The sequence below is a fragment of the Mustela erminea genome, chromosome 19 (genome assembly GCF_009829155.1).
Source record: "Mustela erminea isolate mMusErm1 chromosome 19, mMusErm1.Pri, whole genome shotgun sequence".
In the NCBI taxonomy this organism is placed as follows: domain Eukaryota; kingdom Metazoa; phylum Chordata; class Mammalia; order Carnivora; family Mustelidae; genus Mustela; species Mustela erminea.
Genome location: NC_045632.1, coordinates 18,361,930 through 18,388,111, shown reverse-complemented (window position 1 = coordinate 18,388,111; position 26,182 = coordinate 18,361,930). Strand labels below are relative to the sequence as shown.

Below are 26,182 nucleotides of genomic sequence, written 5' to 3'. Positions count from 1 at the left end.
AAGACGAGGAACACCTGGAAGAATGCATGCCGGGGAGATATCAGGGTCGTGCTATCGGCCCCCTATCCCTCCTCACTCAGACCTGAAACAACCTGTTTCTGAAATCAAGGAGCAGTAAGTTTGACATCTCCGCACCTGACCTCCCAGGATGAAAGTCTCATTTTGTCAAGAGAATCAAGGGAGGAATTTGGAACCTTTTGCCTCTTAAGGGGCACTTGGTGGTGAGCGGGAGGACGAGGAAAGCGAACGAACCTCACCGTTTCTCCTCACTCGAAGATACCTAAGCTGGAGGAGCAAGAAACGTGAGCACTGCTCCGTGGCGCGGCGGTGCACCGAGACCCTAGTCCTTCTGGACACCGATGGCGTCACTGCCGGCGCGCTCGTGACGTCAGATGCGGGCGCCACACTTGAAGAGGGTGCGGGAAGCCGGGGAGCGGAGCTGTCATGGAGTTAATGCAAGAAGCGCGGGAACTGGGCTGCTGGGCGACGGAAGAGATGGGAGCGCCCGTCGCAGCCCGAGCCCCGGAGTCGACGCTGCGCAGGTGAGGGACGTTCTGAGAGTGAGCACTCCCAAACCCTCGAGGTGGTCTCCAGGGATGAGAACCCCACCCCTCCCTGAAGACCCGCCTTCCTCTGCCTCAGTGAGAACAACCCTTAAGGGCGCCCCCTCCCCCGCCCCGACACACGCACACCCAGTAGTATATTCAAGAAGAGGATCCTGGGTTGAATGAAGATCCCCTGGCGGTGATCCCGACACTCCCACCCCCCACCCCGTGAGACCACCCAGAGTGAGAGCGAGGCACCAGTGAGGATCCTCCGAAATTCAGTGGAGACCCCTTCCCGTGTGGAAGTAAGATCTTTGGAGTGAGACCGTCCCTGCAACAGCCTACCACCCCCACCCACCCCAACCAGTGAAGAGACTGGAGTTACCAAAGACCACCCCACAGGAGATTGAATTTATAGGAGTTATGACCCACATCTGGTAATGAGAGCACTTCCTGACAGTATATTCCCCACCCCTCTCCTCTGGGAGTGACTAGAGATAGCCCTCTTCTCCCAGGAGAAAGGAATCACCCCACCACGGAATGAGAATATCCCCCACACAGAGAGAACCCCACAACTCAGTGACCAAGAACTCCCCAGAAGGGACTATCTCACCCCAGAAAGTATGGGCTCTCTTTCCCCCTAGAAGTGAGAATTCCCTAGTAAAAACCTTACCCACCGTGACCAGCCTGGGAATAAGGGTGAGCCACCCTGTGTGATGCCGGAGGTGTACCTTTACACACTCTCCCCGCAGACTGTGTCTGGGCCAAGGGGCCGACATCTGGGCCTATGTCTTGCGGCATGTGCACAGCCAGAGGTGAGCCTGGCCACATGAGGGAGGCTGTGACGGGGAAGGGACACAGGCAAGCCCCACAGTAACACCTCTTCCTTCTGCCTCTCCACTGTAGGAGTGTCAAGAAGATCCGGGGAAACCTACTCTGGTAAATGGTTCTATATTCCCTCCTTTTAACCCTAGTCCCATCCAGCTGTGTTTTCACCCACAGCCTCACACCACTTGTCTCCCCTGGAAGTCCCTGTCATCCCCTAACTCTGGCCTCATTTCCTCAGGTATGGCCACCAGGACAGTCCAGAGGTGAGAAGCATGTGTTATAAGATCTTTTATCCAAAAAGAGGACATGTAGATTTCTTCTCTAGGCCCAGCCTTGTGCTATGGGATGCTGGGGACTAATGAGTCACAAGACAGCTCTGATCCCCACACTCACAGGACTTAACAGTCCAAGGGAGGCAGGCATGAGCTGGATGTTGAGGGGACATGGATATGAGGCATCCAAGCTGATGAGAGGAGATGGGAGAAAGGACTGGTTTCGGAGATATACTGAGGCCAGTGTAGGACCTATTGTGTGCAAGGGGCCCCAGTGCCATCTAGGGGGAGGTTTCCAGAAGACCTTAGGGCCCCTCGATGTGGTGCTCAGTGGGGAGGTAGAGATGTAGTGTCATCAGTGCAGAGACAGGACACCGGTTAGGACGATAAGGGAGGCAATCCCAGGAGAAAGGAGGAGGCCAGATAGTACCCTAGTGTTCTTTTAGGCCCAGAGAATAAGACACAGAAATTCCTCACAATAAACCCTCTGCTACTTCCCTGTGCAGGCAAGGAGACCAGTGCTCCCCAAATAGCAGTCAGTCCAGGCCAAGCCCCAGCCAGGCCATGCATCTGACTCTGTACCTGATCCCACCAGGCCCATCGGAAGCTGGAGCTGGAAGCCACTGTTGCTCACCTGCGGGCAGAGATCCAAGAATTAGACCAGAGCCTGGAGCTGATGGAGCAAGAGACTGAAGCTCAGGGTGACCTATGGGGCTGGGAAGATGAGCAACAGAGTGGTGGTGGGGGAACTGCTGATAGCCATGTGTTTCTCCTATAGACATGGCCCTGGAGCAAGCCCTGCAGAACATTCAAGACACCCAGCGTCGCGCTCTCCTCCTCCAGGCCCAAGCTGGGGCCATGAGAAGGCAGCAGCGTGGACTGCAGGATCCCGTGCAGCGGCTGCAGAATCAGCTGAGGCGTCTACAGGACATAGAGAGGTGGGCCTCAGGTGCTCAGGGACCAGCCTTCACCAGGCGGGGCAGGCAGGCATTTTCCATAGAGACCTCATTGCTCTACCCTGACCCCTTCTTGGGTTCCAGAATTCTGAGCTCCACTCCTTAGGATTTAAAGCCTGTGAGGTCAGAAAGTTTTCTCATCTCAGCCACTTATATTTCCAGTGCTTAGAATGGTCCCAACCATATATCTAAAGAATGTTCTAGGGAAAGAACATTAAATAAGGGACAAGTACCTGCCTCCTGGGGCTTCTACTCTGATGCAGAGGAGCCAAAGATAATCTAGGAAGCAAACTCTATAACTGCAAGGAGAGCTAAGTGCTGTGATTAAAAAGGTGGTGTGATAGTAAAGGTGAGGGAGATATACTCCAGGGAGGATGGCCAGAGAAGCCGTCTCTGAGGAGGTAGCACTGAGTTGTGGAAGGAATCTCCAGGGAGAGGGACAGGAAGGGCAGAGGTGCTGAGTTTGGCATATGGGAAAAACAGCCGGGAAGCCAGTTCATCTTCAGTTACACAGGCAAAATGGAGGGCACAAGAAGGTGAGGTCAGAGAGGTGGACAGAGTGCCACGGGGGCGTCGGAATTTTACTCAGAGGCTGGGTTCATGCCTTAGCCTGTCCACTTACAGCTCTGTGACCTTGGGCAAACTACTTAGCTTTTTTGTGCCTCAGTTCGTAAGCTCTATGAATTGGGGATTAATTTAAACCTACTTTATAGGTGAGTTAAATGATGCAGAGCACTTAGAAGAGTTTCTAATACCCATTATTACTATTTTGAATGTGATGGGGAAACGTTACATTTTTTCAAGGGTTTTGGGTAACAAGGTGACCTGATTTGTCTGAAGTTTTAACAGGATCATTGACTACTACATTGGAAAATAAACTGCAGAGGGCAAGAGCAGAGGCCAGTGAGGAAGCTAATACAGCCAGGAAGTGTCAGTGGCCTGATTTTAGAGGTGGACCCTGAGATCCAGGCTTAGTGACTAGCCTTGTAGCAGAAAGAGACACATCCGTTCTAGCTCCCTTTTCCCAGTGACTACTACCCCAACTCTACTTTTCTCTCCAGGAAGGCCAAAGTAGATATATCCTTTGGACCCTTGACATCAGCAGCCCTGGGCCTCGAACCTGTGGTCCTGGTAAGAGTCTTGGGCCATGGGGAAACGAGTGGGGAGTCAGGTCAGGTGGACCCCTGGGTTGCCCTCATGTCCCATCCTCTTCTTCACAGGGTGATGTCCGAAGAGCCTGCACCCTCCGGACCCAGTTCTTGCAGAAACTCCTAATTCCTCAGGCCAAGGGAGGCAGCGTCCCGTGAGTGTCATCCAGGCTCCACAGACTCTGACAAGAACCTGGGCTTTGATGGGGGAGTTACTCATCTGTTCCTTCCTCAGACACTCAGCCTCTGGACTGTGTCAGCCCCAGGCCTTGGCTGCTCTCAGGTTGAGAGCAAAAAGAGACATATACATTACAGATGGTGGCAACGTGGGTGATTAGGACTGTTGGGGGTGGGGAAGCCTGAGAGACTCCAGGTCCCCAGAGAAGACATCTTCCTCACTTAAAGAGTCAGGGAGGACAGGTTCTCTGGTGAGGAGGCTTAGGCAGGATGAAAGGTTAAGACAATATTCTAGACAAATAGCACATGTGAAAGGCCCTAAGGGCAGCTGGTTGGTGAACCCAAGTCTAGCAGGCATAGATGGACTTGGTTTCCTCATCCTTAAAATGGGGACAGTGATAGTCCCCACCTTACAGGGTAGTGGTGATCAGTAGAGGGAGAGTTGTTGTGTCTTGTAATATTCTCTGTCCCCTTCCCCAACCCCACAGAACCCCTCGAGATGACTACTTTGGAGCTTCCTACCAGCAGTGGCTTAGCTCTGTGGAGGTAAGGGTGGGGGCCTCACCTTCTGCCCCATGAGCAAACCTCAGGGTGCGAGGACCCAACTCTTGATCCCTACTGCATCACCATAGATCCCAGCGCATAGCCCCGCCCCCATCTAGCCCTACTTTACCCTTTCCCCTACCAGACACTACTGACAAACCATCCTCCGGGTCATGTCCTGGCCTCCTTGGAGCACTTGGCTGCAGAGCGGGAGACAGAGATTCGGTCCCTGTGCAGTCCAGATGGGCTCCGAGATACAGAGATGGACAGGTGTGGAGTGCCGTGCTCCTAAGGGCCGGGCAGGGCGGGCGAATGGGTAAGCCAGAACAAACTATGGACCAAGCACAGTCACCTGCTGATGGCGGTGAACCTGAAACTCAATGATCAGTCTGGCAGGTGGGCTGACATTGGCCACCCCAAAGAGCCCTGGCAAGGGGGGGACTCCTCTCTCAGCAGTTTTACCCCACCCCCAGGTCCCAGACACCAGACCAGTCAGACTCCAGCCAGGCCCTGCCATCCATGGAGCATCTCATCCAGGTGACCCCCAGGCATCCTTCCCAGGACTCCATCCCCTTCCCATCCCAAGGCCCACTTGATCCCCTTCCCCCAAGGGATCATGCCCACCCTGACTTTGTACTCTTGCCCCAGGAGGGCTGGCGGGCTGTGGGTGTACTGGTTGCCCAGCGGGGCCCCCTTCTGAAGGAGCGTCAAACCCTGACCCAGCGCCTCCAAGGCCTGATGGAGGAGGTGGAGAGATATGCCCCAGGATCCAGTGAGAGGTGAGGGGGCTCTCTCAGCAGAGACCTCTAGGGCATCTCTTTCCCAGAGGACTCAGAATACTAGACTTTTTCTGCTCCTGTGTCTCCCAGTTCTGCCTCCCTGCTCTCCTGGTTTGTCTCCCTGTGTTTGTGGCTCCTTGTGCATCCTTACAGATCCATCTGCCTCCTCTACTGGGAGTCTTAGTCATCTTTCTTTTCTGCCATGCCCCAGGCAGGCCTTCATGCTGGGGCTCCGTGGCTGTGGCCTATGGGCAGAGCTCAAGGCCCTGCGTGCCCAGAGCCAGGAGCTGGAGGAGGTGGCTGGGCAGCGGCAGCTTCTGCTGCAGGAGCTACAGGCCAAACAGCAGCGGATCCTGCACTGGCGCCGGCTGGTGGTGAGAGGCTGGCCCTGGGGGATGTGGCAGTGCCTGATGGAGGGCCAGAGAGAGTCTGGGAGCCTTAGGTCCAAAACTTGGCCTCCAGTGGTGTGGAGAGGCCCAGAGTCAGTCTCCTAGGAGGCAGCAGGACCTGTGCAAAGGGGAGGGCAGGGGCAGAGGCTGGGAGATGGGAAGTAAAAGCTGCCCATCTTGGTGGTCTCATGGCTGCCCAGGAGGAGACACAGGAACAGGTCCGCCTCCTCATCAAGGGCAACTCAGCCAGCAAGACACGCCTTTGCCGGAGCCCTGCAGAGGTGAGATGGGAGTTGGGGCAAGGTCTGGGTAGGGCTGGGGCTCCTAGAGATGGCGCCAGCGGGCTCCAGGCTGCCCCTCGCATCCCTTTCATTCCCCGCAGGTGCTGGCTCTGATTCAGCGAAAAGTGGTCCCCACATCTGAGGTGGTGGCACCACAGAGTCAGGAGCTGCTTCGCTGTCTGGAGGAGGAAGCCCGGCATCTTCCGCACCTTCTGCTGGGTCCCCTGCTTCGGCACAGCCCTGGAGGGTAAGACTGGAGCCACCCCCTTAAGCTCCTTCTGTGGGTGACTATCACTCCCTGATTCCACGCCAAAAACATAATCCTGGGCCTCCAGTGTTCCCAAGCTGTCAGACCTCACCCTCAGGTCTCAGTCCTACTCTGGAATCCTAGTCCCCAGACCCATCTCCAACTTTCTGGGCCTCCTGAAGCCAGCTCTCAGGCCCCAGAACCTCTGGAATCCTAGCCTCCCTCCAAGTAGCCCACCCAGCCTGGACTTTCCCCCCCAGATTACAGCCCCTGCCCACGGTCCTGCCATCCATCCACCAGCTGCATCCTGCGTCCCCGAGGGGCTCCAGCCTCATAGTGCTGAGCCACACACTGGGGCTGCCTGCAGGGAAGGTGAGTACCTGTCCCCTAGGACCTGTCTTCCCACTCCTCCTCCTGCCCAAAGTGACTGTCCTTCCCCCTCCCTCCAGGCTCCGGAACTGCTCCTCCCAAAGGCTGCCTCTCTTCGCCAGGACCTTTTGTTCCTCCAGGACCAGCAGAGTCTCCGGTGCTGGGATCTGCTGCACGTGAAGAACAGCCTGCCACCAGGCCCATCCACCCAGGGTAAGCCCTGCCCTGCCTTCACAACCAGCATCCCTGCCCAGCCCCGGGACCATCAGCCTCCAGAACAAATCCCAAACATCCATTGCTGACACAGGGCCTACTGTGTGTTGAGTGTGTTCGCTGGTTTCATCTGCACAGCAGCCCCATGGGGTGAGCGCTGCCGTTTGCCCCTTTTGCAGAGGCAAGAACTAAGCCTTGCTGGCTGCCTAGGTGGCAGAGCTAGGATTTAAATCCAGGCAGTCTGACATGTGTCTGTACTCCTAACCAGGTGATCCTACCCATCAAATTACCAAGTACTCATGTATCACCATCCAGTAGGAAATGAGAGTAGTTAAAAGTTGGGCTTTGGAGTTAAACTCCTCTCAGGCCTACCTCTTCCCTGCTGTGTGATCTACCAGTGCCTCCATTTTCTCCTCAGTGGAGTAAGCATAATCATAGTACCTTGCAGAGTTGCTGGGAAGACTCAGTCCAGTTACCCAAACAGGGCACTGAACAATGCATGGCATTCAGTAAGCGCTATGTGCCTCTGGTACAATTATGATCATTTTGTCTGCGCATGTGCAGTCTCTTTCAGTCCTTATGGTGAGGGTCGGATGTCTGTCGTTGAGAGAGAGGAGCGGGGAGGGGGAGGTGGGGAGAGAGAATCTTAAGTAAGCTCCAGGCTCCGCACAGAAGCCAACATGGGGCTTAGTCTCACAACCCTGAGATCAGGTCCTGAACCAAAATCAAGAGCCAAATGCTTAACTGGCTGAGCCACCCAGGTGCCCCCAAAGGTAGGGATTATTAAGACCCAATTTACAGATGAAGAAACAAATTCAGGAAAGTTGTTCCTTGCTAGATTCCCTCAGGAGGCACTTGCTGGGTACTTGCCAGCTGCTGGCCCCGAGAGCTCAAGGGGGAGAGAGGCCAGAGCTGCCCATCCCCAGGGATCCCAGTGGTAGAAGCAAAGAGCACAGAATCAAAGGGTAAATAGGAGAGGTATATTGATAAGAAATGACTTGGGTGCCATCAGCAAAGCAGGAAAAGACCATTTCCAGGCCTTCAGAAAGGCCTTCCCCTCTCTGATGAGCAGGGAGCTGTGTGCGAGAACAGCCCATGTTATGGCACAGAATCATCCCACCTCGTGGGCTTCTTGGGCTTTAGCACGTCTGTGGCAGAACATAGTTCTCTCTGTTCTGAAAAGCAGTTTTGTTTTTCTTCTGCCTTGTTTCCCTCCCTCAGCAAATGACCCCACTCTCCTTACTGAGGCCAGCCACCCAGGAATCGTGCTTAATTCCTCCCGGCTCCCTAACCGCCCCCCTCCCGACCTTCAACTTGTCAACAAGCCTTATAGGTCCCACTCCAGCATGCCCCAGTCTGCCCCCTGCCTCACTATTACACTTGACCGCAGGAGGGGCTGAAGAAAGGGCAAGTGTCAGGCCTGAGGTCAGGCAAGAATGGAGTGGAGTCAGGAGCCAGGCCCAGGGGCTCAGACTGCACTGCTGATCTGTACTTGCTCTGAGATGGACCTGGTTTGGACCTGTGAAGAGGGACTAGACCCAGTCACATCTCCAGGGGGAAACACTGCTGGAATGTCGGTTATAGCAGTCTAAGGAGGAAGCCTTGGGGTGAAGAACACTGGGAAAGTCTTCCAAGAGGAAACGTGGTGTCTCGAGTGGGCCCAGAGGGACAGGCAAGGTTTTGGTAGTAGCAGAGGCAGATAGTGCAGACCCTCAAGTACTAGGCTGAGGAGCTCAGACTCTGTTCTTGGGGGTACTAGGGAGCCTTGAAGGGTTCCATGCAGAAGAGGAAGAGGATCAGGTTTATGCTTTAGAAAGATCACTCTGGCTGCCATGTAAAGAATGGACCAGAATGGGAGGCTGAGACCTGGAGCCTAGGAGGGAGGCTGGAGGGCAAGCAGGGAAGGTGGAGGAAGGGAAGGGATGGGCCAAGGAGATGGATGGTCTGTGCAGAAGGGAGGAAGGTACACAGGATAAATCCTGTGGGATGGTGGGCTTGCCCCTGAGATGAGGACCTGGAAGGAGGGAGAGATCTGGGAGACATGCTGAGGTCCTGACTAGGTGACTGGAGACTTGGTGACCCACTGGCCATAAGGCACCAGACAGCCCGAGGACTCAGTGCTGCCTCCCGGGTTTCTTACCCGCAGAGCTGCTGCAGATCCGGGCATCCCAGGAAAAGGAACAGAAAGACAATCTGGGGCAGGCTCTGAAGCAGCTGGAGAACGTGCTGAAACAAGCGCTGGAGCGAATCCCCAAGCTACAGGGGGTTGTGGAGGACTGGTGAGAGGGGCATGTGGTGGGGGGGTGGGGGTGGGCAGGGTGCTGAGCCAGGTGGAACGGGCAGAACTTGGGCGGGGTGCGGGGGGCAATGTGTGGCTGGTAACAAGCAGGCCAGGGTGTTGGGAGGGAGGCTGAGTGTCTAGAGGCCCAGGCCTTCCTGTGACACTATCCCCTTCCCCCAGGTGGGAGCAGCCAGGCCAAGCTGCCCTGTCCGAGGAGCTCTGCCAGGGCCTGTCCCTGCCCCAGTGGCGGCTGCGCTGGGTCCAGGCCCAAGGTGCCCTGCAGCAGCTGTGCAGATGAAAAGGGGCCTCAAACAGAAGTCAGGAGCTTCATATTCACCCCTTCATGAGACCTTTGGAAGAGAACATCACCTGGATGTGTTAGCCCACTGTCTCTACCCACACTTGCTGTCCCCCTCACAGGTGTTTCTGTTCCTCTCAACTGCCTTGGACTTGTCTTTTCATCACATCAAAGCCAAGAGAATGGGGTACTCTGGACCCCACCCTAGGTGCCCCTGAAACTCCCCTCGTCAGCGGAAAGTCATTGAATGAAAAGTCATTGAGCACCTGCTGTAAACACTGAAGATCCGGCACTGAACAAAGTGCACGCAAGTCCCAGCCCAGGAAGTTGTTCAGCACAGGGAAGCAGACCCTTGACAAGTTAAGTGAGCACATAGCATGTTCGAAGATAAAAGCTCTGGAGAAAAAGAAAGCAGGCAGTAGGAGGTGTGACTTTAGCTAGAAGACTGCACACACTCTGTGAAGGTGATTAGAGGGCATCTGAGGAGAGCCTGTGGGGGGCCAGAAGAAGGCAAGAGCTGGGGAAACAGCCCTGAGCTCAAGGTTGTCTTCTAGTTTTTACATTGTTTTTTACATTTAAATCTCTGAAATCATTTGGAATTTATCCAAATGGATCCAGTTTTGTCTTATTTTACATATATCCCAATAGCACTTAAAATTCTCTGAAGGAGAGGTGGGTAGCAGGGATCAACCAAGGGTCAGGAGACAAGGGAACTTTCTAGAGTTGAAAATGGATTACATGTTGAAGGTAGTAAGGATAGATGTCAGAACTCATCTAGCTATACTCTTTTAAGTCTGTGCATTTCACCGTGAATTATTCTTCACCTTGCATTATTCTTCAACTTATAAGGTAAAACTTTACCCACCTATATAAAATAAGATTTCAGGTGATTTGAGATGCCACCTCTTCGTATGCTAAATGTCTGTGAGTAATCAGACTATATCTGGATTCTCTTCAAGTCTGTTGTCTCATATGCTATCCCCACCGTGTTCTAATTATAAAGGTTTTATTATGTTTTAGGATCTGAAATGGCTGGTTGTTGTCTTGCTCTGTTTTCTCAAGGCTTCCCTGTCTCTTCTTGCTCATTTTTTCTCCCAAACGAAATGAACTTTATACCCAACCTGCCTGGTTCCAGAACAAATACGAACACAGATGGGAGTTTTACTGGGGTTGCAATAAGTTTACAAATGAGGGAGATTTACATCTTTATGTCTTTAGCATATTTCCTTTCCTAAGTGCCACCATAGTGTTCCTCTCCTCTCTTCATCCTGGCTCCTAACCAAGACTGATCATGGGGGTCCTTGTCCCCCCTCCCTGCTTAATTTTTCTCCATAGTACATCTTTTTTTTTTTTTTTAGGATTTTATTTATTTATTTTACAGAGAGAGATCACAAATAGGCAGAGAGGCAAGCGGGGGCGGGGGGGAAGCAGGCTCCCTGCTGAGCAGAGACCCCCCGATATGGGGCTTGATCCCAGGACCCTGGGATCATGACCTGAGCCAAAGGTAGAGGCTTTAACCCACAGAGCCACCCAGGCACCCCTCCATAGTACATCTTCTAACATACTTTGTGTTCTACTTTATTTATCCTTTGTTGTCCTCCAGACAGAATGGGAGCTCCATGAAAGTGAAGTTCTCTATAAACCAGAAGTTGGGCAAACTTTCCTAAATATGATTCAAACTCCAGATGCAGTAGGGTAATTATTAATGAAAACATAAAAACAAACTTTTGCAGGGTACCTGGGTGGTCCATTTGAGTGGCCGACTCTTGGTTTCCACTTGGGTCATGACCTCAGGGTCATAGGATCAAGCCCTGCATTGGGCTCCTGTTCAGCACAGTCTGTTTAGGATTCTCTTTCTCCTCCCTCTGCCCCTCCCCATGCTTGCACACACGCTTGATCAATCAAGTAATTAATTAATTTTAAGAACTTTTCCATGGCAAAAAAAATAATAACAAAGTAAAAATTGATAAATGGGAGGGGAGAGGGATTTGCAGTTTATACCATAAAGGGGGGGGGGGGGTGTGCACACATGTGTATGTCAAAATGGAAAAAAAATTCCAAGTCCATAGAAGAGTTGGCAAAGTGAATGGACGATTCTCAGAAAATATCCTCGAATTCAATATAATAAGAGAAAAGCAAATTAAAACCCTACTTTGAGTGCTTGCTTCAGCAACACATACACTAAAAACCCTACTTTGATACATTTTCCACCTATCAGACTGCAAGACAAGTTGGGGGACCTTGTATGAAACGACTATCTTCAGAAAGTCATTGGGGCTTGGGTGGGGACAACCACATGCAAGGTGGGTCTTGATCGAACCATGGAATTTTTTTAAGTGAAAGTACTCTTAGGGGACAACAGGAAATTTGAAAATTGGTAATGGGAAACTTGTATGTTAGAGAATATTACTGTGTCTTTGTTAAATGTCTTTACTGAGATAATGGCATTGTGTTTGGGTGGGAGACTATTCTTAGAGGATGCGTGTTGAGGTGTTAAGGATAATGCCTGCAACTTTGAGATAGTTGAGAAGAGAATAAGGTAAAAGGGACAGAAATGAAGCCAAACATCTATGTATACTGTTTCATACTTTGAACTGTGGAAACATCTAATTTATCATAATTTCTAAAAGTGAGAAAGTAATCCCTAAAAGCTGAAAACAAACAAACAAACCAACCTAACTATATCATGTTGGTGGCACAATTGATTCAGATGAGAATTATTCCACGTTAGGTTAAAATAGTACTTTGGGGGCACCTGAGTGGTGCGGTTGGCTAAGCGTCTGCCTTTGGCTCAGGTCATGATCCCGAGGATATGGGATCAAGTCCCACAGTGGGTTCCCTGCTGAGTGGGAAGTCTGCCTTTCCCTCTACTTCTGCTTCTCTCTCTCTCTCTCTCTCTCTCTCTGCCAAATAAACAAATAAAATCTTTGAAAATAAAGTAAAATAGTACTTTTACTCGATGCCTCCAGTGGTACAGGTATCCTAAGGGAAAAAGAACAACAATACAATCTTAAACTGCATTTATTAGTCTTACAGTCCGTAGTAACACTGGTTTTTATTTTGATAAAAATACATAGTTTACATTTTTGAGACCCTACATTATATATTTTGAAATTATATATTTGACTAAAGCAAATAAGTATTTGTGCTAATGCTACTGGGAAACAAGATTTTTTTTTAAAGTAGGCTCCATGCCCAGCGTGGAGCACAATGAGAGGCTTCAACTCATGACCCTGAGATTAAGACCTGAGCTGAGATCAAGAGTTGGGTGTTTAACTGACTGAGCCATCCAGGTGCCCTGCTGAGGACCAAGGGTTTTTTTTTTTTTTTTCAATATAAATGAAAAGAAAATCAAAGGAGTAAACACCCTGTAATCTTTCATTTGACTTGGGAAGAATGAATTCATGGGTTTTTCTCTTTCTAGAAAACGTATTTCCCTCTCTAAATCCACAGAAAAAGTCTAATTATGATAAGCCAGTAACAGTGAGCAACCCTAGTCCCAGACTATGGTCTCTAAATGCCATTTTTGACTAGATAAAACCAAGGATCTTTGGGGAGACCGGGGATTCCAGATCTGGGACAGGAAATTGACAAATGAGTTTGAGGCATCTTGTGTCAAAAAGCAGGGAAGTCTTCTAAGACCAATGAGGTTGAATCAGGACTCAGGAGTCAATCTGAAAAGACTGCCACTGGCCAAAGATGGGACATTCTGAGTAGCAATTAGAGCTACTGCAGTGATTTGAAGCACATCAAATATGTTAGAAAATGTAAGTTCATATTAGTATTCATACACACAGTACCTCACTGGTCACTTTTTTTTTAAGATTTTATTTATTTATTTGACAGAGAGAAATCACAAGTAGTTGGAGAGGCAAGCAGAGAGAGAGAGGAGGAAGCAGGCTCCCTGCTGAGCAGAGAGCCCCATGCGGGACTCGATCCCAGGACCCTGAGATCATGACCTGAGCTGAAGGCAGCAGCTTAACCCACTGAGCCACCCAGGCGCCCCCTGGTCACTTTTTAAAAAATGTTTCTAAATGTCTCTAATGTTTCTCTTTAATGTTAATCTCTTTAATGTTTCTAATGTCTCATTTTAAAAAATGAGAGACTTTTTTTTTAAGATTTTATTTATTTATTTGACAGAGAGATCACAAGTAGGCAGAGAAGCAGGTGGGGGGTGGTGGGTCAGGGGGAAGCAGGCTCCCTGCTGAGCAGAGAGCCCAATGCAGGGCTCAATCCCAGAACCCTGGGATCATGACCAGAGCCAAAGGCAGAGGCTTAACCCACTAAGCCACCCAGGCACCCCCTCACTGGTCACTTTTTGAAGGGTGCTAGGAACCAAGTCGTTTTGTTTTGTTTTGTTTTGTTTTCATAAAATAGGGAAAGAATCAAGCATGTCCCCCCTGTAGGTGAACAAGTAACCAAACTCCTGATAAGGGGGAAGTTATTTATGAAAGAAAAACTGCTAATTAGAGAAAGAATGATAAAATTTGATAACCACTATTTTCCGTTTATCAAAAAAAGTAGTAGATGCAGGTAATGATGATCAAGGGCTGCTAAAGCTAGTAGTGGAAAGATTGGGCATCTTAAGATGGAACAGGATGACATTGCTGATCAGTCTTAGGGGACCAAAGGAAGACAACTAGACATCATGTGCTCCTGACAGAATACAGTAAGATACGGTGGTATATTACAGTAGCACTATGGAATACATACTCTCTCACCAAATAAACTCTAAATCTAATCAAGCTTTTAGCTGTCAATACAATATATAAGAAAGGGGGGCAGTGAGGAACAAATGAAACTATAATCAGTCAAATCCAAAATCTGAGATATCCTATAGGACAACTGGTCCAGTTTCTTCAACAAACAGAAAGCCACAAAAAAAGGGGTGGGATGAGGGGGACAAAAAGGCAGGGGGAGGGAAATGTATAGACTAAAAAAGAATGAAATTTTAGATGCTGAAACAATTTCAGCAACAAAATAGTGTTGAATTATAACCCAGAGTATAAAATATCCATGAGTCCATACTGATAAAAATGATGTAATAAAAGAACAGACATCCTCTGTGCAGAAGAATTGCGTGTAATTAATGTAAATATTCCATTCTTAGAAGGTAAAATTTAACTCTCCACCCCTTAAATGTGGGCTGTGCATAGTGACTTCCTTCCAAAGAGCATGGAAAGGGAGTAAGAAGAAAAGTAACTTTATAGTGGAGAAACCTGACAAACGCTACCTCAGCCAAGAGATCAAAGTTAAAACACCAACAGTTAAGTCATGTTGATAGTATGTGTGCCCTTGATATGACGTGATGAGAATTGCACTTTACCTCTGAGGTCTACCCCCAACCCCCATCCCCCAAAAGACCCCACATAACCCCATTCTAATTATGAGAAACACATCAGATCCCAAATGAAGAACGTTCTACAAAATACCTGACCAGTACTCCTGAAAACTATCAAACTCATGAAAAGCAAGGTAAGTGTTAAGAAACTGTTACTGGCAAGAAGAGCCTAAAGATGGGGCACCTGGGTGGCTCAATGGGTTAAGCCTCTGGCTTCGGCTCGGGTCGTGATCCCAGGGTCCTGGGATCGAGCTCCACATCAGGCTCTCTGCTCAGCAGGAAGCCTGCTTCCTCCTTCTCTCTCTGCCTGCTTCACTGCCTACTTGTGATCTCTGTCTGTTAAAAATAAATAAATAAAATCTTTTTTTAAAAGAGCCTAAAGAAGCAAGGCAACTAAATGCAATGTATTCTGGATGGAATGCTCAAATGTAAGAGATTAAACACCAAAAAAATATGAATACAAAGTATGGATTCTAGTTAATAATGTACTTTTTTAAAGGTGTCCTATTCTTTTTATCGCATCTGTAGCACAGAAGCAAACAAAAGCCAGTGGTTTTTTAAAAATACTTATTTACTTGAGAGAGAGAGAGAGAGAGAGAGAGAGAGAGTGAGCACAAGCAGGGGAAAGGGCAGAGGAAGAGAGAGAAGTAGGCTTCCAGCTAAGCAGGAAGCCCAGAAGGAGCTCAAACCCAGAACCCTGGATCATGACCAGAGCCCAATGAGACGCTTAGCCCACTGAGCAACCCAGGCACTCCTAGTGTTGTGTGTTTTAAATATTCGTAATGAGGGGCGCCTGGGTAGTTCAGTGGGTTAGACCTCTGCCTTCTGCTCAGGTCATGATCTCTGGGTCCTGGGATGGGACCTAGCAACCGGCTCTCTGCTCTGCGGGGAGCCTGCTTCCCCCTCTCTGCCTACTTGTGATCTCTCGCTGTCAAATAAATAAATAAAACCTTTTTTTTTTAAGCTTTTTTTTTTTAAGACTGTTTATTTGACAGACAGAGATCACAAGTAGACAGAGAGGCAGGCAGAGAGAGAAGAAGAAGCAGGCTCCCTGCTGAGCAGAGAGCCCAACGTGGGGCCTGATCCCAGGATTCTGGGATCATGACCCAAGCCGAAGGCAGAGGCTTTAACCCACTGAGCCACCCAGGCGCCCCAATAAAACCTTTTTTAAGAATAAATATTCGTGGGGCACCTGGGTGGCTCAGTGGGTTAAACCTCTGCCTTCTGCTCTCTCCGGGTCCTGGGATAGAGCCCCCCCCCCACCCCCCGGGCATCGGGCTCTCTTCTCAGCAGGAAGTCAGCTTCCTCCCCCGCTCCCCCCCGCCTACTTGTGATCTCCCTTTGTCAAAAAAATAAATAAAATCTTAAAATAAATATTCGTTATTAAACACATTGAGGATTACCAAAAAAAAGGATCAGTCAGCTGTGTCCCAAGAAAAGACAGACAGACCAAATCTACAACCCATTCTGGGTTGACGCATTTTACTACTCTCTCGGCCTTTACAGGAACTATTCTCCCACCCAGAACATCTCCATTTTCATGTAGCAACTCTTCAAACGTCACATTTCCCAGAAAGCCTGGTTCAGGCGCCCCTGTCCCTGGTCTGGAAGTAACTGTCCAGTAGTGCGTCTCTACCGACTAAAAGGCCACGGCACTCAGCACTCTATAGCCTCGCCCAGCCCTGCGTTGATACGGACCTCTGTGTTTTAAAAACTTCCGGAAGGAGCCTCAGTGGCACAGGCGGAGCCTCAGTGGCACAGGCGGAGCCTCCAAACTTTTCTGAGCTCTCAAAGGTCCGGTTTCCTCGTTAGGGACGGGGCCAACCACTTTACAGCGCTCTCATTAGCCCTTGTTCCTCCAATGAAGGCGTGGCCGCCTCACTGAGTTGCACTTACTTAGACCCAGGCTATTCATTGGTTCCTTTTCCCAGCACTCTGATTGATTTATTTTCCTCCTTGGGGCGGGCCCTCCAGGTGTGGCCAGATTCTCATTGGCCTCTCTTCATCTGATGTCATGGACCAGCGCCCGTCGCTTTCGCTGATACGTCATTCAAGGGCGCCAACCCCGACAAGACCAGAGAGTAGACAGCGGAACTGGAGGAGGCCGCTGAGCCGAGGCGGTAGTAGTGGCGACAGCTACGGCAGCAGCGATGGCCGGGGCGGGACCAGCCCCGGGACTCCCGGGTGCAGGAGGACCTGTGGTCCCAGGCCCTGGCGCCGGCATGCCGGGCAAGAGCGGGGAGGAACGCTTGAAGGAGATGGAGGCGGAGATGGCCCTGTAAGGCCCGCGATAAAAAGCTGTCCCAGAGTTAGAGCCACCGAGCACTGGAGTCTCCAGGCCGAAATTTAGCCCGCTATGGCTCCGTCATGGGGAAATGGGACTTTTGGGATTGTGGGGGAGGGAGTAAGAAGAGGTTGGCAGGGGTGAAGGCGCTATCGCGGTATACCCAGCGTTTCAGAATTAATGGGAGGTCCTGAGCTGTGATGTCGGTTTTGCCTCCTCAGGTTTGAGCAGGAAGTTCTGGGGGCTCCGGTAACCGGCATCCCAACTGCTGTGCCCGCGGTGCCCACGGTCCCCACGGTAGAAGCGATGCAGGTCCCAGCAGCTCCTGTGATCCGCCCAATTATCGCAACCAACACTTACCAGCAGGTACGGCTGAGCCAAGGCATATAACTCCGAGAGCACAGTGCCTTGAACACAGTGTTTGTATACAAAGAGCTGTTGACATGTTGACTTATCGATTAACATGACAGATGTGTTTTATGTGTCAGGCACTGAGAACACAGTAACCACTAAGCAAACAATATCTCTGCCCTTCCGGAGCTTATATTCTGGAGCATGTTATCCAGTAGAACTTTCTGTAATGATAAAAATACTCTATCTATTTAAAATTTACATTTAAGTTAAATAGTTCTTTGGTCTTATTAGTTACATTCACCTGCTCAATAGCCAGCTGTATGCGACTAGTGGAGATAGACTACTAGAAAGAAAACAGGTAAATGAAACTTGTTCGTTCTGTCAGTAATTGCTGGGTGCCTTCTATGCATCAGGCACTATTCTAGGCATTAAGCACATAGCAGAGAACAATACAGAGAAAAACAGTCACTACCTTTTTTGAGGTTTACATTTTACTGGGTGAAGACAGGTAAAGTAGAGTAAGAAAGGAATGGTTTTTCAGTGTGATGAGGAAAAGCCTTTCTGAGGAGGTGACAGTTAAGCAAAGATATAAAGGACATGATAGAGGGAACCTTGGGGAAATATAGGGGAACTGCGAGTTCAAGGGCTATGACACAGGTGACATGTTCAGGGGGCAGCAGAGAGAACAGTGTGGCTAGAGTAGAGCAAGCAAGCAAGAGAGAGAGAGAGAGAGATTGTGAGGAGATGAGGACAGAGAGGTGATAGAGACAGACCTGGTAGTACCATGTGGGCTACCGTAAAGACCTTCGTCTTTACTCTGAGGTGGGATGCTTTTGAAGGATTTTGAGCAAAGGGGTAATATGGTCCAACTTAGACATTAACTAATTATGGCTGTGTTTGGAGAACAGACTGTAGGGGGCCGGGACAGAGTTAAGGAGACTGAAGAAGAGGCTACCATAATCATTTAGGCAAGATACAATGATGGCTTGGACCAGGCTGGTGGCATGGGAGATGAGAAGGACAGGATGGACACAACTTCAGATAGTGCTAAATGCACTGAGGAAGATGAAACAGGATAACAAGAAAAGTTGCAACTGAGAGGGGTGAAGGACGGCTTTTACTAGTGGAATCCCAAAAGCCTCCCTCTAAAGTGACATTTTAACTTAGACTTAAGGTTGACAGATAGCCGGCCCCACACAGAATACAGAGAATAAAACCCTGGCCTCCCAGGGTGAGCCAGCCAGCGCAGCTTGTGGGCACTAAATCAGGCCCCTCACCCCAATTTCCTTCCCAACAGGTCCAACAGACTCTGGAGGCCCGGGCAGCTGCTGCAGCCACAGTGGTTCCTCCCATGGTGGGTGGACCTCCTTTCGTGGGTCCAGGTAAGGAGTGGTGGAGGAGAGGGAGCCAGGGGATCAATCATAGTAATAAAAAGGGATGCCTGGGACACTTCTCCCACAATCCTTGTCTCTTTCGATTCCAACAGTTGGCTTTGGCCCTGGTGATCGGAGTCACCTGGATAGTCCAGAGGCTCGAGAAGCTATGTTCCTGCGTCGAGCAGGTAGGTCTGGGCCAGGAATCCCACCTGTAACCAAGCACTCTTGTTTTGACGACTACAGCATCTTGCCGACATCATTATGCTACCTCTTAATTTCATCCCCATTCTGACATTACCGTCTTCCTAAAGCACAAACCGGATCATACACTTAAGAGTTTGCCCTTAGTAAGGCTTCACTTGATCATTGCAAACCAACCCCCTTATTGTTACTCCTAATCCCTACTCTTTGCTGTGTTTCTCCGTAGTACTTAATACCCTGTAACAAGCTATACAAATTATTTATTACGGTAATCACCTTTCGTTTCCTCTAAAATATAAGGTCTATGAGGAACAAAAGTCTTGTGTCTGCCACATTGTAAGCAGTATGTGCTATCTGTGGATGAAATAAACCATCAAATAAACACCGAGCTCCTCAGCTGGCAGTCAAGACCTTGCATCCCCTAGCCCCTTACACAGAGATCCCCATATACTCTCCAGAAGTCCTAGTCATTGCTAGAATGTGCCCACAATGTTCTTGTTGACCTCCCTTCTGTCCCCTGCTGTCATCCAGCTATAATCTTCCAAAGCCTATTAACTAAATCAGAATGAAGTTAACTAAATCTATCCTCTCCACAGGTCATTCTTACTTTTGTTGTCAAGGTGATGTTTATATACACACAGTCAATTTTTCTAACACTACTTCCTGATATGTATGAAAAGAATACATATTCTTTTTTTTTTTAAGATTTATTTTAAATTTATTTTTATTTGACAGACAGAGATCACAAGTAGTCAGAGAGGCAGGCAGAGAGCGAAGGAGGGGAAGCAGACTCCCCGATGAGCAGAGAGCCTGATGCAGGGCTGAATCCCAGGACCCTGGGATCATGACCTGAGCCAAAGGCAGAGGCTTTAACCCACTGAGCCACCCTGGTGCCCCAAGAATACATGTTCTTAAAGTTCTGGTACAGTCACTATTAGATCAAACTTATGCGTTGTTACTTAATCTCTTTTACACTTTTTTAATCTGATATCTGAGAAATCTTAACATCTCTTCCTCTTTAGTATAGCTTTGATCAAAATGCACATCTGACCTAGTCACCCTGCCTAGCTACCAACCTTGCTGTGGCTCCCTGCTGCCCTCAGGAGGACATCCATGATCAGGCCAACAAGGCTATGCTTGGATGCCTGCTGACCTTTTGACCATTGTCTTACAATGCTTTCCGAATTTCAGCCTCTGTTATTAAAATTATACTGAATTGAAAAGGGAAGGAAAATAATTTGTAGATGTTCTCCTTGCCAGTAATTTTTACAGTCACCCTTTGCCTGACCAAAGGCAGCTGGGTCTTTATAATCCTTTAGGTTTTGGCTCATAGGTCCCTTTCTCTAGGAAACCTCTAGCTACCCTGGCTAAGTCAGAGGGCTTCTATGGGTTCCCACCACTCCCCAGGCTTCCCCCTCATAGTTCCAGTCACCCTGCCTGGGTTTTACCCCATCCTGGCCCTGATCACTCTGGGCTGTCATCTGGTGATGGGTCTCTTCCCTCCTGCTCTGGACCAGGAGTTCCCTGAGAGCCTTTGGTCCTTTGGTGTGTCCATAGTATTGTCCAGAACAGGGACACCCAAAGGAGATGCTCAGTGGTAAATTTTTGCTGAATGAACAAATGGAAAGACTCCTGCATCACCTAGAAGGTTTCTCAGACTCTTCTCCAGGATTTCTTGGATGCTGAGAGTACCCACACACACACACCTCACCTCAAGTGCCCCGGTCCCCCATGACACACACCCCCATCTCTCTCTCCCACAGCTGTGGCCCCCCAGAGGGCCCCTATCCTGCGTCCGGCCTTCGTCCCCCACGTGCTACAGAGAGCAGGTGAGGGGGCCAGGGTCATCATCTGTGCCACATAACTTCCCCCTTAAATCCTCCAACTCCCCCACTAACACCCTGACAGATTCTGCTCTTTCTTCTGCAGCAGGTGGTCCCCGCCCCATGGCCCTGCGGCCCCCTCACCAGGCCCTCGTGGGTCCCCCTCTGCCTGGCCCCCCGGGACCACCTATGATGCTGCCACCGATGGCTCGGGCCCCAGGGCCCCCCCTGGGCTCCATGGCTGCTCTGAGACCTCCGCTGGTAAGTGTGGACAGGGAGCTCGTGGCCAGAGGTGTGACGGGTGGAGAGATGACTGACTCTGTCTCTCACTATTTCTTTTTGTGGCTGAATCTGTTTTTCTTTCTTTTTGTGAGGAAAGTAGAGAAACACATGCCTTGGGTTTTTTCTGTCCCTATATCTCTATTTTTCTGATTGTCCCTCTCTGTTTTTCTGTCCTCGTGTCCTTGTCCTTGTGTCTGTCTCTGACTAGAAATTCCTTTCTCGGTGTAGGTGTCTCTTGTCTGCTCTCTGGCCTCAGACCCTTGCTTTGTTGTACAGGATGGGGGTAAGGTCTGAGCCTGGGAAAGGGCACTCTTCATTGTCTCCCTTTCCCACAGGAGGAGCCAGCAACACCTCGAGAGCTGGGGCTAGGCCTGGGGTTGGGCTTGAAAGAGAAGGAAGAGGCAGTGGTGGCAGCGGCAGCCGGGCTGGAGGAGGCTAGTGCAGCTGTGGCTGTTGGGGCAGGAGGTGCCCCCACCGGCCCTGCGGTCATTGGGCCCAGCCTGCCATTGGCCCTGGCCATGCCTTTGCCTGAGCCTGAGCCCCTGCCCCTCCCGCTAGAAGTTGTACGAGGCCTACTGCCCCCACTGCGCATTCCTGAGCTCCTATCCCTGCGTCCACGACCCCGGCCCCCACGGCCTGAGCCCCCACCTGGCCTCATGGCTCTTGAGGTAAGCAGGGAGCATAGCAGCTGGGGATGGGAGGCAGGTAGAACGGGCAGGGAGGGCAGACAGGAACCCGTGATCTTCCACACCCAGAAACACATGTAGTCCTGTACTGATGGAGGTAAGAGGGACTCAGGAAATTGGAGGGGCTGGGAGGACATAGGGGAAAAGGAGACAGACACAGGTACTTCACATTAAGAAGTACATCCAGCTCTTTAATTATAGAAGCAGGACAGTGAGAGGCATAGGCAGGTGGGGAAGGTTGAAGGGGACACATGGGTCCAGGAGACTTAACACCAAGCCTTTTGCGCCCCATCCCCCTTTGCTCTACAGGTCCCAGAGCCCTTGGGTGAGGACAAGAAGAAAGGAAAGCCAGAGAAATTGAAACGCTGCATTCGCACCGCAGCTGGGAGCAGCTGGGAGGACCCCAGCCTGCTGGAGTGGGATGCAGGTAAGGGGCCCAAGTGCAGGGCCAGGGATTGCTCAGTCAAGGACGCACCAAGGTCTCCTCCTTGGGGCAGACACAGGGAAGGTAAACCAACTCACTCCGCAACTGCCGCCTCTCTGTAGGGCAGGCCCTGCTATTTGCCTGCCTCATGGAGGGCTAGGCTATGGTTCTGGGGGGCAGGCCCCCACCTAGCCAGTGAACAGAATTTCATAAAGGCAACTGATACCTAGGACTTTCTGAACTGTTTTATTCATGAGAGGCCTGGCTTGCTAAAGGTAAAGGGAATTTTTTTTTTCTCTCAACTTCTTATGAAAAATTTTAAACACTGGGGGCGCCTGGGTGGCTCAGTCAGTTAAGCCTCTGCCTTTGGCTCCAGTCATAAACCCAGGGTCCTGGGATCAAGCCCCACATCTGGCTCCTTGCTCAGTGGGGAACCTGCTTCTCCCTCTCCCTCTGCCTGCCACCCACCCTGTTTGTGCGCGTGCTTTCTTTCTCTTCCTCTGTCGAATAAATAAATACAATCTTAAAAAAAATTTTTTTGAAACCCTGAATTGCGCAGTGAACAGTCATGTATATCTGCCCCTACATTCAGCAGTGGCCATTTTGCTTTATTCACTTTACCTTTCTGTGTGTATATATGTATTTTTTGGATTTTGCTCAGTCATTTGGAGCAAGTTAAAAATGAAGTTATCACTTCACTCCTAAATACCTCTGCATTCATCTCCTAAGAAAAGTGACAGTCTTTTTTATATCATAATATCGTTAACATTCCTTAGAAAATGAATGATCATTCTGTGTTATCTCATATTCCCTTTATGTTTAAATTTCCCTAGTTGCCTCTAAACCATCTGTTGCAGCCGTCTTTGCCCGTGAATCAGGATGCCAGCAATTTTCGGTCTCTAGATTACCTTGTAATGAAAATGGTCTTCCTACTACCACTTTGTCTTGCGTGTAACAGTTTTTTTTTTTTTTTTTTCTTAACGTCTAACCTAGTCGGTCTGTAGAAGACCCCTCCCTCTGAGTTTATCAGACTTTTTCCTCTTAGGGGAGCCTAACTTATTCTCAGAGAGTGTCCCTAATCACCATAGAAGCTGTGGGGCAGCCACAGTGCTAGCTGAGGAAATGGACCTGCCTCCCATCTAAGTCCTTGACTTCTGCCTCTTTTGAGAATCGTCCACCTGCCCCAGGCCAGGGCATGGCAGTGTCAGCCTAGAGGTGGTCAGGGCATGCTATAGACCCTAATTCTGTGATCTGGGCAAATCACTTAGGCTTTCTATCCTTCTTTCCTCACTCTAACAAGGGGATAATAATAGTATGTGCCTTGTTGGGAAGGGATGCTTTGGGTTTGAGTATATTCAGTCTGGCTCATGCCCAGCCCAGGGGAGGTGCTCAGGAATGGCAGCTGAGGTTAGCCTTGGAGAAGGATCAGAGCGTGTTCATGTTTCGAGGAGTTAGAGTGGGCTTTGCAAAGAAAGCAAACAGGTGTAAGGAGCCTGGGGGCTATCCATGGGGAGATGTCCAGGAGACCAAGGGGTGCCAGGAGCTCAGAGGAGAGGCCAGGGGTAGGACAGAGTTGGAGCCTTCATCATGGCAATGGGTGAGATGGCCCTGGGGTGGGGAAAGGCAGTGCAGGTAGTTAAAAGTGAGGACTCTGGAGCCAGGTGCCTGAGGTCTTGTCCAAGCTCTGCGACTACCTGGTTGAGTAACTTTGGGCAGGTAACATGACTGCTCTGTGCCTCGGTATAAAAGGGCCCATTGGGCGTTCCAGATATGTTAAAACCTCACGAGTACTTAGCAGACAGTCTAGTGCAGGGTAAACACCATACAGATTTTGGCTGTTATTACAGAGAGGGCCCCAGGCCAAGACTGCTGGGAATACAGAGGGAGGGGAGTTTCGGGGATGCCTCCAGAGAAGGGGAGCTATTTAAGTAAGGCAGACACAGGACCAGGCATCTGCATCTTATGACCTCCTCTTTCCCAACCCCAGATGACTTCCGGATCTTCTGTGGTGATTTGGGCAATGAAGTGAATGATGACATCTTAGCACGCGCCTTCAGCCGCTTCCCATCCTTCCTTAAGGCTAAGGTGATCCGAGACAAGCGCACAGGCAAGACCAAGGGCTATGGCTTCGTCAGCTTTAAGGACCCCAGCGACTACGTGCGCGCCATGCGTGAGATGAATGGTGGGTGAGGCCTCTCAGGGACCATGGGTGTGACGAGCATCTGGCCTAAGCCTGACCCCGAACCTGACCTTGAACCCTCCATTCCCACAGGGAAGTATGTGGGCTCACGCCCCATCAAGCTCCGCAAGAGTATGTGGAAGGACCGGAACCTGGATGTGGTGCGCAAGAAGCAGAAGGAGAAGAAGAAGCTGGGCCTGAGATAGGGTCGGTGGCCAGGCACCCGCTCCCTCCTGGCCGGGCGCTGGCTCTTCTCCCCATTCTCTTTGGAAGACCCCCAACTAGCCACCCACCCACCCTCCCCAAAACCAGTTTCAATAAATTTACGTTATTTCCGTCCCTGGCTGGGCTTGCAAGCACTCTTTGGGGAGCAGGGCTTGGCATCCCCGAATCTGGGAATAGTGATGAGTAGGGAGCTTTGAAAGTTTACCTAGGCAAACATGCAGATGGACATCTTTCTGTCCCTACTGTGCTCCCGCCACATCTTCCTGAACCCTCTTTTAAGTGCATTTTGAGTACAGCCCATTTGACAGAGGAGAAAGTAAAGGCTTATTAGAGTGAGGCCACAACCAAGCCGAGACTCAGTCCAGTTGTCTTCCGACTCCAGCCTGTGGTCTCAGTACCAAGGTAAGGGGTCTTCTGGGCCCTGCCCTTCTGGAGGTCACAGCCTTCCAGGCTTTCATCCATTCAGCAAACTCACAGAAGGCCTAGCCAGTGCTGGGGACATGGTGACTGAAACCATCCTGGACTCTTCCCTCAGAGCTTGGTCCAGTGGCGGCAGATAGGCCCACTGCGACATGGAGTGGTTAGGATTGGGGTGATGAAGCCCAGGGTGCTGATGTGGGAGTCAGGGAGGGCTTCCTGAAGGAACTGGCCACTTCTGAGTCTGTCTCATGCTCTTCCTATCATTCTCACCCAGTCTCTGAAGTTCTCACCCCCTGGTCCCTGCCGCTGCCCCCTTCAGAACTCCAGTTCACAGCATGGCCCTCTCAGGGTTCTTTCTAAAGTGCAAATCTGATGCCAGTCCCATTTGAACTTGGTTCCAGCTTCTCAGGGCTTGCTGCTGCCTTCAGGGTAAAGTGCAAGCTCTTAGTCTAGTGTTCAAGATCCTGCTCGGACACTTCTTCATATAGGCAGTGTCAAGCTTGGACTTGACTTGAACGGGGAGAAGAGCCATCTGCATCCCTGAGACTGTTTTCCAGTTTCTTCATTCCTCCAAACCCCAGCCACCTTCTCTTGCTGTATGTCTGTGTGGGCCCCCTCAAGTTCTTCTCTATGTCTGTTTTTCCCTGTGATTGTCTCTGTGAGTGTCCCTCTGGTTGGTTGGTTGGTTTCTTTTTGTCTCTAAGTGTCTGTCTCTGAGTCTCTGTTCTCTCTCTGCATCTATGGATCTCTCCCCCTCTCTTTTCCCAGCCCCAAGCTTGCCACTGCCTATCTGAAGAACTGTCTGAGCAGGATCTTGAACACTAGACTAAGAGCTTAGACTTTACCCTGAAGGCAGCAGCTAGCCCTGAGAAGCCAGAACCAAGTTCAAACGGGACTGGCATCAGATTTGCACTTTAGAAAGAACCCTGAGAGGGCCATGCTGTGAACTGGAGGTCTGAAGGAGGCAGGGGCATGGACCAGGCAGAGGAGGGAGACTGTGTGGTTCAAGCATGGGGCGGGGATGAGGGTCTCCCAGGGGCATAGCCAGCAGAACCCTGGGTTGAGAGGGGGCATGGGAGGAGGAAGGAAACAAAGCCAAGACCTCCCTGGGAATCTGGTCGCCCAGGAGAGGTGTCAAGTTACCTCTGTTCCTGCCTTCCTCCCTTATTGCTCCCTCTCTGACGTCACATTTTCCAGTCTGGTTAGAAGGGTGAGGGCCTCCCCTCCCTCCCTCACAGGAAGTGCCCTTCAGCCCCCTGCC

General features: G+C 50.3%; 2 protein-coding genes across 5 annotated transcripts; both read left to right on the top strand.

Moving 5' to 3' along the window:
* The first annotated feature begins 372 nt into the window (after positions 1–372).
* Positions 373–10,355, top strand: HAUS5 (HAUS augmin like complex subunit 5). The gene is made up of 19 exons (XM_032323650.1): positions 373–542; positions 1,298–1,360; positions 1,452–1,484; positions 1,612–1,636; positions 2,241–2,346; positions 2,424–2,583; positions 3,663–3,732; positions 3,822–3,904; positions 4,415–4,472; positions 4,615–4,739; positions 4,943–5,006; positions 5,118–5,248; positions 5,460–5,622; positions 5,838–5,918; positions 6,020–6,165; positions 6,426–6,537; positions 6,615–6,747; positions 8,894–9,026; positions 9,209–10,355. Exons 1-19 carry the CDS (start codon positions 445–447, stop codon positions 9,324–9,326), a joined length of 1,902 nt encoding a protein of 633 aa, XP_032179541.1. The 5' UTR covers positions 373–444; the 3' UTR covers positions 9,327–10,355.
* A 6,462-nt stretch (positions 10,356–16,817) lies between these two features.
* On the top strand, positions 16,818–24,620 carry RBM42 (RNA binding motif protein 42). Of its 4 annotated transcripts, none has more exons than XM_032323696.1 (10): positions 16,818–16,945; positions 17,173–17,317; positions 18,603–18,687; positions 18,792–18,866; positions 20,646–20,711; positions 20,812–20,966; positions 21,323–21,655; positions 21,983–22,100; positions 24,085–24,279; positions 24,370–24,620. In XM_032323696.1, exons 1-10 carry the CDS (start codon positions 16,818–16,820, stop codon positions 24,480–24,482), a joined length of 1,413 nt encoding a protein of 470 aa, XP_032179587.1. In that variant the 3' UTR covers positions 24,483–24,620. The 4 variants fall into 4 exon arrangements, with proteins under 4 accessions (XP_032179587.1, XP_032179586.1, XP_032179588.1 ...); XM_032323695.1 differs by having other exon boundaries at positions 20,791–20,966; XM_032323697.1 differs by lacking the exon at positions 20,646–20,711 and having other exon boundaries at positions 20,791–20,966.
* The last annotated feature ends 1,562 nt before the right edge of the window (positions 24,621–26,182 follow it).